The following is an 11,362-nucleotide window of genomic DNA, read 5'->3' as shown; positions in this document are numbered from 1 at the left end:
CTTCAGATTTACTGGTAAACTAAATGAATCGGAAAACAAAATATACATTATGATCTTCCATCATAGAAATATTACATTATGTCATCTGCATAGAGGATTTCAGATAGAGCTTGGCTAATACCTGATCTCAATAGATTTCGTATATGTGCACTGAATTTACTACAATAAAAATCTCACCCTCCCTTTCCAAAACATGAATGTATTTGTGACTGAATAGATAGATCAAGAAAGATTAAATGAAAAATAGCATAAAGATTAAAGAATAAATTTTAAAATATTGATTCACAACTTTTGAAGTACGCACGTAGACACAAATTTTTTGCCCAAGACTAACGAGTTATTAAGATTTTAAAATACATTAAAAATTATCCAGAATACCATAAATATTTAGAAATGTAATTAATAACTAAAACTGTTCACACATCATAAAAGCAGCTTGATAGTGGCAGAACTGGTACAGATTTATCAGAAAGCAGCTCCCAGAATATCCTCTCAAACAGTGCGCTTATTCCTGTCTAAGGAATTTTGTATCCTAAGCCCTGTCTAAGGGCTTTTGTATCCTAACAGATTCACGTCTTTGAGAAAGAAGTCAGATCCCTACTGTGGGAAATGAAGTTTCTCCCACTCATTTCAATGGCAATCAGGATTTAGCTGCCAGAGTTTTAGGCTCCTAGTTCTTCATTTTTAATTACAACAATGCTTAAATACTCTTTTTAAAAAAATTTTTTTTAGATCAAGACAGTTGTATTCTTAATTAACAAAAGATGAATTCACATGTCAAAGTACAAAAGCTGTACAATTTTACATGGATGCAAAAGGACATGCTGTGATTGTAACAATTTAAAACAAACATTAGTTGTTTGGTAATCAAAATAAGCCACTATTAAGTATTATTTATTACATAAATGATGGTTGATACAATTAGAACCATGTTCTGATGTAGAGAGAGCTCAAGAGGCAGCTTTTTTGGATTGTGAACCTCAGCATGCATGTTTTTGTCTTTACTCAGGAGATGACCAGCCAAACTCAAAACCAATTTATATACCCACATAAATACTGCATTGTCCTCACGGTTGGCAGTTCCTACTCATTACTGTAAAAAAATCCCTGCCTTTATTCTTCAGCACTGTAAGTGTGATAATCTGGTATGTTTAAACTGCTGTGAAGACAAGCCCTTGGATCTAAGTTTTTAAATCTACCGAAACCAGGTCACTAGACGTAAGTTCATGCTTCTACCAAAACGGCCAGTTCTCTAATTCTATCTAGGGCGATCACTTTTTCCCCGTCCTCCTTTCTCGTACCAAAAAACTTTTGTCAGATGTGCAGTAAACTCAATACAGAAACTGAGTTGGCTAACAGATAACTATTTTTATTTAGTTTTTGCTGATACTGGGAATTATGCAGTTTGCTTATTCATAAGGTATATCCAACCATCCCCTGCCAATACCTGTAACCCATTTGACAGATTAGCTTATGAAGAAAGCTACTGTAAAACCAATTAAATCCCATTTTCTCTAGGAGTTTTACATTTCTATTTTTTTAAATATTGTTTTGTAACACAAATATTGCTCATCTTCTCTATCCTTAGTTAGAAAGTGAATATACACACCACTAATGATGCTCCATAATAATGTGAAACAAATCGAAGTGTCTTGCTTATGATTTTCCTCATTTCAGAGTCAAACTCCTAAAAAAGTTGATATTGGAACATATATGTAAGAAACAAAAAACAAAATATTACAGCTAGAACTTTTCATTTTTTGTATAAACTGCAATGCACTTAGGCTACAATATATGAGGTTTTCAGCTGTCAGCATAATTATATCTTAAGACAGAATCAGTAACAGCCTACTCTGAAAAGAAATGTCACAATTTCCCTTTGTTTCTTTTTTACAGAGGGAGCCTAATTCAGGCAATATGTTAGTCCAGAAAAAGTTTCTTAATTGGGAATGTGTATTCCATTTCCAATTAATTTGTTTCATTTTGTTTTAAATTTTTAAAAGTAGAAATACCGCCTACCAGAAGAATAAGGATTTTTTCTTTTTGTGAAGATATTCAACTTTCAGTAAAACTTTGGGTATATGCTCTCTAAAGTCTAATACCTGCAAGATTTGAAAGGTGCATAAAACCACCTTTTCATGAATGTTTCTTTAATATGACACAGATGGCCTTCCCTGGATAAAATTGGTGAAAACCTGGTCCCAGTGAAGCCTGCAGGAGGCTGTCCATAGACCCCAATGGAATCAGGCTGTTATTTTGTGCTTATTACATGAGAGTCACTGAATTTTAAAGAGGTCATGGCTCCGCATAAAGTCTCGGTATGAAAGAAGGCACAGTACCTCGTTAGTAAAGAATTCAGTAACTCAAAGAGTCAGCCAAGTATCAGTGCACTACTTAGTCATCCAAAGAAGCACAGGCTGCCAGCACGGCAGCTAAAAAATCAAACATACTGTTCTAGTTTCTCATGAGCAAGTGCTGCTTGAAAATTGAGTATGCATTTGTTTGGATTTTTAACGCCCTGGGAGAAAATCCAGCAGTACTATGACATTTCTTTCCTCTCCCCCCTAAAAGATGCAATTACTCACTTGTCTCTGAAAACTTAAGAGGTACTTAAAAAAAAAAAGTTCCAGACTGAAATGATAGTTTACTGTTCGTACTGCCACAGCTACCAAAAAAATCTGACCAGCTGACTTGAGAGATGCCCCTCTTTCACTGCCATAAACTTAGAGCTGCTGTCAGAAGGGACACACGGAGCCGGATTTCTCTCATTATAAAAGAAAGTCATCAACATGATGTTTTGGTTTTTTTTTTGCTTTCCTCTTTGGTCTGCAGCAACTTATACCTCAACACTTTCCAAGTACATCTCAAAAATCTCAGTTTGGGAGTGTTTTGTGAAGGAATGACAGTATTCCGTCCAACAGCATTACGGAAGGCAAGATTTTTTTGTGGTAAAAGGCTGACTGGACGTACTTTTGTTCAAATGATTACTATCATATTACCAAGATTTTAGTATATAGAATCTTTACCAGTTATCTTTTAATTATTTAAAAAATACATTAAGTATTACTTACATGAAAAATATCATATTTGCTTCCAATTATCACCAAGGGTATTGGAAAAGGGTCAACTAAGTCATAATCCTATTAAACAGATATACGACAGTTAAGCAGTGTAAACAAACTGTAGAAGATTGCAACTGTTAAAACAACTGAAAGGGGTTAAAATTAATTCACAGAAGACAAGCTCTATTTTTTCAAAACCTTACGTTAGATGAATAAACTTTGATGCAATATCCATACCATATTCTACAATTTTCTCATTTTCTTCATAAATGGTCAGGAAATAATCCCCCTGAGCAGTCAGAACACTTACTGGCGTAAAAGGGCTCTTACACTATATACTCCAGCTCCAACATCAGATGGGAAGGGAAGAGAGGAAAAACTTCATATATACACAGAACAACCGCCAGATTGGATTAGTAGAACTGGCTTTTTGACACACTCCCTCTCCTTGCATCATATCCAAAGTAATACAGACAAAAGCTCAAGAAAATTAAGCTGAATGATTTTCTTGCGTCACACATTTGTCCTCCCCACATCACATTTTCCAAATTCTTAAAAAATATTTAATGTGATTTTCAAATGTTTGCTATCAGCAGAAAGAGGAAGCCTCACCTAACAACCATGAAAATGCAAATCAATATCAGTGGACAAAAACAGCTCTGGGGGTGTAGATTTAACTGTTAAATAGCTAACTTCTGACAAAAGTGTTAATAAGTAGATTACAATAATTCTCAAGTTATCTGAAAGGTTTTCCTGTAGTCCATATGAAATGAGACAATCCCCTCGTGTTCACGCAATTATTTAGTCCAGCTGCTTTGGTTGCAGCAGAGTAGAAAAGAGATGTGTTGTAGCACAGGTTGACCTAACTGTTCCCTTCTAAAGCCGGTTATTTCACATACAGGTTAAATGACAGTATATTAGCAAGAAGCTGCACATACTGCACAATCCTCTACTTTGAGAGGAAAAAAAAAATGGTTTCACTCATACACTGTCAAGACAAAAGCTTTGAGCAAAATGATCATAACTTAAAACTGGGTGTATAGAATATAGAACTGAAAAAAAATTAGATTTAGTTTCTTAACTAAGAAAAAATGAATTCAGGATGACATCAGAAACATTACAACTGGCATACTGAACCCTATTCATCTTTTGACTATGGAATTAATTTTTTTATTATGGACTACTTTAGGTGCATCCAGCCTTTTTAAACAAGGTCTGCAATTGATATGCTTTATCATCATAGCCAATGATACTTTATCCAGGCCAATGGAATATATCCAAACATTAAAAAAACCTCCAAGAACCTCACCAATTCCTGTTTATCATAAAAATATGTTTAGCTATAAAAAGGCAAATAAAAATCTGCGTAAACCGTCATTTACTCTGACTATAAAAGACAGTATTTCCTCCCACAAAATTGACATAATTTTTTCTTGAACAATGATGAAAGTAAGAAGAGAACCGAGGAGTAACACAACATTTTGTTTGCATCCTTTCTGGTTTTGATAATGAAGGCTGAATTGAAATTCTAGTTTAGAAGGTATAATTGTGTTCCCTACAGGACAAGTACAACAAGCCGCCTCTTCTTAGCAATTAATGGCATTATTCTTTTTACTTATTGAAAAAAGCTTGCAGTTTTCTGGTATGTAAGCCCCTATATTTAAACTTGACACTGTGGTCATGATTTATTGCCAAGTGTGCTTGTAGGCATTTTCTTTTTGTGAATTACCTTCTCTAAAAGTAAAAAACAAAATCATAATCCAGCAGATCTCAAACCCTATACTCTAAATCTACTGAGTGTTGCATATGTTGCTTTCTCATAAATTTTAAGTTACTTTTAAATGTTTGAGCCATATAAGCATTTGCTGTATTGCAGCATTTTATAGAAGTTACAGTAACTAGATTTATGTGCCAAGTCTTTGAATTGTTGAATACTTATTTATGCATTATATACACACAACATTTGCAGAGGTTTAATGCACAATGACTTTTCACTTCTCTTGCGCATAATCTAGTTTAGCTTTTCCAGAGATTTAGTTAGCAATTATGTTTAAAGGACTGATGTTAACATTTCTGAAACTTTATAATTTAATTAGTTGTCAGATTATCAAAAGACATTGAGTTTGTGATAGACGTTTAAATAAATGCAAAGTATATAGTCATGTTGATGGCTGTTACAACTATATTCTTTGCTTAAATTTGTACCTTCAGCTAGTCTCTTGCTAGATGACTTTTGTACATTCTAGTTTTCATCTTCCTTTTAAAAAGATGGGGGGGAAGCAAACTGCTACTCTAAAACTATTTCTTTTGATTGGTGTAACATGCCATAACAATCACATTAGATATCTAACAAAAAGATATAAGAAACCTTCTTTCCTTGTTTCTGCTCTTATTGAATTTTTATTAAATTGCTATAATTTTCCAGTGAACAGGTTCATCTACGTCAAATGGATTTTCAGTCATGCATAAAAATCTAAAAGAGTTGTTTATGATTTTCAAAAGCATTATCTTTAACTGTATAAAGGCCTGTGACATCTGGAGAAAATATTAGAAGTAACTTACTGGATGATCCCTCTGCAGATTGTTCCGCATCCTCTGTTTAATTTCAGTAGCTACTTCAGGATTTGTCTTTTCCAGTTTGGTTAAAATTTTGTTCACATGGTTCCTGGTGACCTGCAGAAGTTTCTCTATAGTAGTCCAGAGTTCGTTAGGTTTGGACAGATCCAATACAAGAACTACAGCAAATGACCTATTAAAAAGGCATTATTTGGTCAAATCTTTAGTGCATGAGACAATTAACATTTTCATATACAACCATACCTGTAGTACAAATGCTGAAAGCGACAAATGTGAAAATACAAATGCTAAGATAGAATTAAATGTGACAGCAAAGGAAGATGGCTTTTGAGGATACTCTCAGCTCTGAAGAAACCTTTCCCTTGTCTCTTGTTCAGAACTACTACTTTGGCAACTTTCCATCAGAGGTTTTGGGGGGATTGTATATATCAAACTTTGTTTCTGGAGACTTTGTTTCAAAGCAGTAAAATACGCAAATATCCTGAGCCCATTTAGCTCCTTCTTCCTGTATGACTGGGCACTTCTACTGTCATGTATCCCTGCCACCTCATAACTCTACCATCCCAGATGAAGCAGCGTTAGCAAATGGTTAGGATCTTTCCTAACCATTAATGTATTAGAAAGTTCTATACTTCCATTATTCTTTTGTAATATGAAATGGAAAAAACTGGTTAAGGGCAATATTCTGTGCCATGGACCGTGCCAGTTAGCTGGAACCTCAAATGTGTGTATCTTCCAGTCTTCTGAAAGATAAATGGAAGAAGTCAGAGTATTCAAGACATATTTAGCAATTACCAGGCTTTTAAAGGTGGATCATGATGAGAAATGTTTTACCCATAAACTCCTCTCCTTCCAAAACCCTGCCTCCCAAAACTCTAACTGCATTAAAGTGCAACTGTAAAGAAGAACATCGCAAATGCAGCCATTTGAATGGATGCAATCATTCTTTCACATTCCATCCTGACTTGAAAAAGGGGATTCCAGACCAGAGTGGTGTTAGAAAGACTACAAAGCAAAGTGAATGTCCAATTTCACGTTAAAATGCCATGGGGAAAAAAATCTGGTGAAAAGTCTCTCGGTGAAACTAGATATAGTTCATGGAACTTTAAAATAAGCAAATTGCTTGACTCCAGACAGATGAGAAAACCAGTGAAAAGCACCTATACTTAAGTTGAAATGGTAGAATTTTTGACGAGCACGTTAAAATATTGCCTTATGAACAGAAGTGGTCTTACAGAACAATGTTGCTACCCCATCAAAGAATCTTAAGATCATCCACATCAGAAGATCCCTTATCAGTAAAAAGGGAAGAAAAGACTGATGGAGATGGAGCTCAGTTAAGTTCATTTAGACAATAGCTGAAAAATGATAGCTGATTTTTCCCCCCAAGCTCTTCTAGAAACAAAAAGCTTCACATGCCAGAAGTATTTTTTTTATTCCTTCTGTCTTAGTCTCTCACTACATAATGGCATTATCTCAATAGCCAAAACAGTAGCAGATGTACATGATAAAAATTGTATGAGGCCTTTTTCATTTCCTTCCCCCCCCCGCCCCCAGACATTAAAGCTCACTACCAAAGGAATAAAGCAATGCATCATAATACAAAACGTATCTTTTGATCCTTTTCTCCCCTTCCACTTTCCACTCCGTCTTCCCTAACCAGAAAAAACATAAAATGCACCCACCGTCACCTTCTCATTTCTTCATGCAACTCTTCATGCATTTCTTCTTCCTATGCCATTCCATCACTTTTATGGATTTTTCTCACTACGTTCTCTTAATTCTCTCTAAATTCCTGTTTTCTTTTGTCTTCAAATAATTTCAATAGTTTTAGTCCCCCTCAGAAACATCATCTCTTTTGTATGATCTTCGTCTCATCAGATGGTCACTTCATTTCCCAAAAATCCAGATTTTTTTTTTTAGTCACAATTTTTGGCCTTATTTTTCACCCAAAAGTACGGCCCCTCACAGAGATAGCATTTATGTTTGCATACAGAAGTAGGAAGCAAGATTTTATTTTTTGAATGCCCCCATGTTGCTTTTTCTGCTCTTTCATTGAGCATGAAGATACTATGTCTTCTCTTTTTCTGTATTTCTTGTTCTATCTACTTAAGGCCAGCCTATTTCCTTCATGTTATCGCTTTCTGTTGTTGTTGGAGATTGCTAAGAACTTGGCTTATTAGGAGAGAACCGTGAAAAGGAAGGTCAAAGCAAAGTATCAGTGGTATTACAATGATTTTTAGAAAAAAATCATAAGTGTTCCATCTTACATTTTGAAAGAGTTTTCCACAATAAAAGGTCTAGAGGTTTACTTATGTTTGAAGGAAAGCTGAAATTAACTTTGGAATTCACTTACCTTACGTTGTTGCTAGTGATTGGTATTCGAATCAGTTCCAGTAATGAGGTTCCACCACCTAGTTCCCAAAAATGAGCTATGTCTTTAGGCTGTAAAAGAGTTTCTTTATGTTAGAAACGTGTGCTTCCATGCAACACCAAGAGAAGATCTCATCTGATAAACTGGCTTTTCATGCAAATAACTCAGAACAAGAACATATATTATTTCACTAGTATTTTCCGAAAAACAAAACCAAATAAAAAACTTCCCATGTTCAAGAAATCCCATACAACACTTACGAAAGACTCCTGGCATGCCTACAACTGTCTTGATAAATGACCACGGTAAAGTAAAAAAGTCAGGAAGAAGCATGATTAATGATAAACATTAAAAAAAAAATCAGGTTCTCTTCCCTTTCTTTCTGTTTATTGCAGCTCAGGACTAATGCTTTTTGAGAAGTTTGCAACTGGAAAAGTAATGAATCTCTACCTTCATGTTTAGTTTCTGGGAAAGGTTTTAAGTGATTTTTATCTTTCAGAATCAGATTTTCCACTCCCTGCTTCAGTAACAGAAAAAACAATTACCTGCAGCAGTAGTTATTGCTGCTGGGCAGTATTGTGCTGTGATGGGAATGGGTTCGGTATTTCTGTTAACAGAATTTGCAGTGCAAAATCTAGCAATATGGACATATAAATCATAATTAAATTTTTGGGTTAACATCCTCTAAGATGACTGCTTCTCTCATAGAACTGTTTGTAAAGTATCTTCATCGGTTTGTACTCATTTTTGCATTTTAAAGACAAAGTTAAAGGCATGCATACTATGTTACAATGGGAAAATAAAAGCACTCAAACACGACAGACAAGGTAGTTTTTATAGATGAATCTGATTGATTGCTTTGTGTTATACTTTGGTCTCTGATCTGCTGTGGTTTAGTGAGAGGGAAAAACATATTACAGATTAAAATACAAAATTAAGATAGCTAATTTAAATAAAATTATATTAAAAAAACCTTTTTGTTTCACAAACAATAAGCTAAACCCCCTAAGATTCTTATACATAAAAATAAAACATATTCTGTTTATATGTGTGTGTGTGTATATATATAAAAAGATACGGTAAACTATACTTTCTGGATACTCACTGTATTGTGTCTCCTTGCCCTTCTTCCAAAAGTATATTCCAAGGCTAATGTTGGCTTTGGAATCTCTTCCCTATGCAAGGAAAAATAACGTCATTTTGTCAAGATCCTCTAAGTAAGGAGAGTTAATTCTACAGTTACTAAATTATATTTATCAGTCAGTTCAGAATTTGGCTTAGAAACAGCAGTACAGAGAGGACACTTTAAGACAACAGGTCTCAGCTGCTGAAGACAGGAGAAGTAGCAGCACCAACCTCAATAGATGGCCATTTAAGCTCTCTAACACTGGAGAAGAAGGACTGAAGGGGTCAGATGACAGGTAGTAATGAAGGGAAATAAGTTTATCCATAAGTGATCAACTGGTCACAGAATACAACACCTGTATACATATATTATGAATTATCACACAATATAACTATTTATGTAAAATTCTAATCCACAGTTGAAAACTACTTTTAAAAATTTAACACATACCTCTCAAGACACCTCAGTATAATAGTGGTCTTTCCCTGGAAATTAAAAACAAAGAAGAACCCTACTGTACTGTCATTAAAGCATAAAAGTTGTATCGCTAAATGAAACTCACTCATTTAACGTTCCAATAATAAAGTACCGGAAAAGTGTAAACTCATGTAATTGTTTGTAGCCTTATAGTGGAAACGGAACTGCCAACTTTCTGTCAGAATCAAGTTACACTACCATTATTATAATTATAAACCGAGAGATGACAAATACAGTAATAGGAATAGTGTGCTTAAAATTAGACATTAGTGATCAACCTGGCCAACTCTGTTAACTGTTCAACAGTTTTTAATTATTAATAATACATTTATGTAATGTTTGGTTTCCACTGGAATTAAATTATTACTGATGAGATGGAAATAGAAAGAATGCTTAAAATACAAATAAACATACAGAAAAATATGTCTTTACACTGCTGAAATTCAGACACTGAGTACCATGCCACACTGAAGGGGCTAGCACTTCTACAGTTTGCTCCTGTGTCCTTTCCTATCTCAAAAATCAGTGAATTTCAGGTAAATCTGAAAAGTCATTGTATTTTCTCTGGAAAAGGTGTTTTAAAAATTGCTGATTAAAAGCTTGCACATGTACCAATCCTTCTAAAATAAAAACTGTATTCTTAAAAACATGACTCACTTGGTCAAAAAGGCGAGTATTTCCTTATTTACTTTACAAATAAATGCTAACAAATGAAAAATATGAAATTACTAATAGTCAAACTTATGGGACAATGAGTTAAAACAATCTTAGGCATGTGGAATCACGAGTTTGCAATCACTGATGAGGCATATTCAAATAGGTCTGACAATACAGACACAATTCATAGCAGGATGTCAAGGCCTCTACCTACAACAAAACTGGTATCAATGCACATAAATTGCATTGTTACCAGTTAAACCTTTACAAGGGGAAATTTGACATGTCAGACAATTAAAGAGTAGCATTATTTCCGGCAGTCACTTTTACAGAAATTAATGAAGCCAAACCTGAAAGAAGTAGCACATCATCGATAACACTGGTTGAAGTTTTGACTCTCCAAACCATAAACTTGAAATTCTGAATTGTAATAATGTCTAATTGGTCCACCCTCTGTGGAATGCCCACTCTCTGCAGAATCAGAACACGACATATTTTGTCTTTAGAAGAATTAAGTGGACCTTAATGTCTGAAAACATCAGATATTTTCCCTGACAAAAACTATGTTCGAAAAGCACAGAATTGTACAGTATTTAGCGTTACCCCATTTTTGTTTCCCATAAATAATAGTGATTTTTCCCAAACTTCCACACGCTTGCCATCATCGTCAGCGTTTTCTCTCTTCTCTACTTCAGCTATAGCAAGATCCCATAAAGTATCACTAGTTGGAAAAACAAAATAAGAGTGTCATTAGAGAAAAACAATGGACACTCGACCGTAATTCCTGGAAAAATCTAATGGATAAATGAAGGGTATTACAGTTTGTTATTATTATTTATTATTATTATTATTTCACATCACATGCCCTCTGCTTGTCGAAGTACTTCTCCTAACAAAGCCAGGTAAAGTGAAATTCCTCAGGTAACCCCAACAGCCATTTGCTGCACACGCTGCGTAAATACCAGCTGCGTGGCAGGAAGCTTTGAGTACGTCTAAGACACCTTTAAAAGGTTTTCTAACGATTAAGGCTTTTCACAGCACCCTGCAGGTCAGGCTGGCAGCCTCTGGACCGTTCGCTGGCCACGGGGG

The 11,362-nt window shown here is 34.8% G+C and overlaps 1 protein-coding gene across 1 annotated transcript in view; it reads right to left on the bottom strand.

Annotated features, from left to right (window-relative positions):
* The window catches only part of DYNC2LI1 (dynein, cytoplasmic 2, light intermediate chain 1), a 21,690-nt gene extending 10,700 nt beyond the window's left edge, over nt 1-10,990 (bottom strand). The window contains 8 exon segments of the mRNA XM_009325323.1: nt 1-19; nt 1,610-1,687; nt 3,072-3,140; nt 5,625-5,811; nt 7,996-8,084; nt 9,119-9,188; nt 9,590-9,624; nt 10,877-10,990. Of these exon segments, the coding sequence (XP_009323598.1) occupies nt 1-19; nt 1,610-1,687; nt 3,072-3,140; nt 5,625-5,811; nt 7,996-8,084; nt 9,119-9,188; nt 9,590-9,624; nt 10,877-10,894 (565 nt within the window). The 5' untranslated portion in view covers nt 10,895-10,990.
* Between the last annotated feature and the right edge of the window lie 372 nt (nt 10,991-11,362).

This window comes from Pygoscelis adeliae, unplaced genomic scaffold (genome assembly GCF_000699105.1).
Source record: "Pygoscelis adeliae isolate BGI_AS28 unplaced genomic scaffold, ASM69910v1 Scaffold96, whole genome shotgun sequence".
Lineage (NCBI taxonomy): Eukaryota > Metazoa > Chordata > Aves > Sphenisciformes > Spheniscidae > Pygoscelis > Pygoscelis adeliae.
This window is presented reverse-complemented; position numbering and strand designations above follow the sequence as displayed.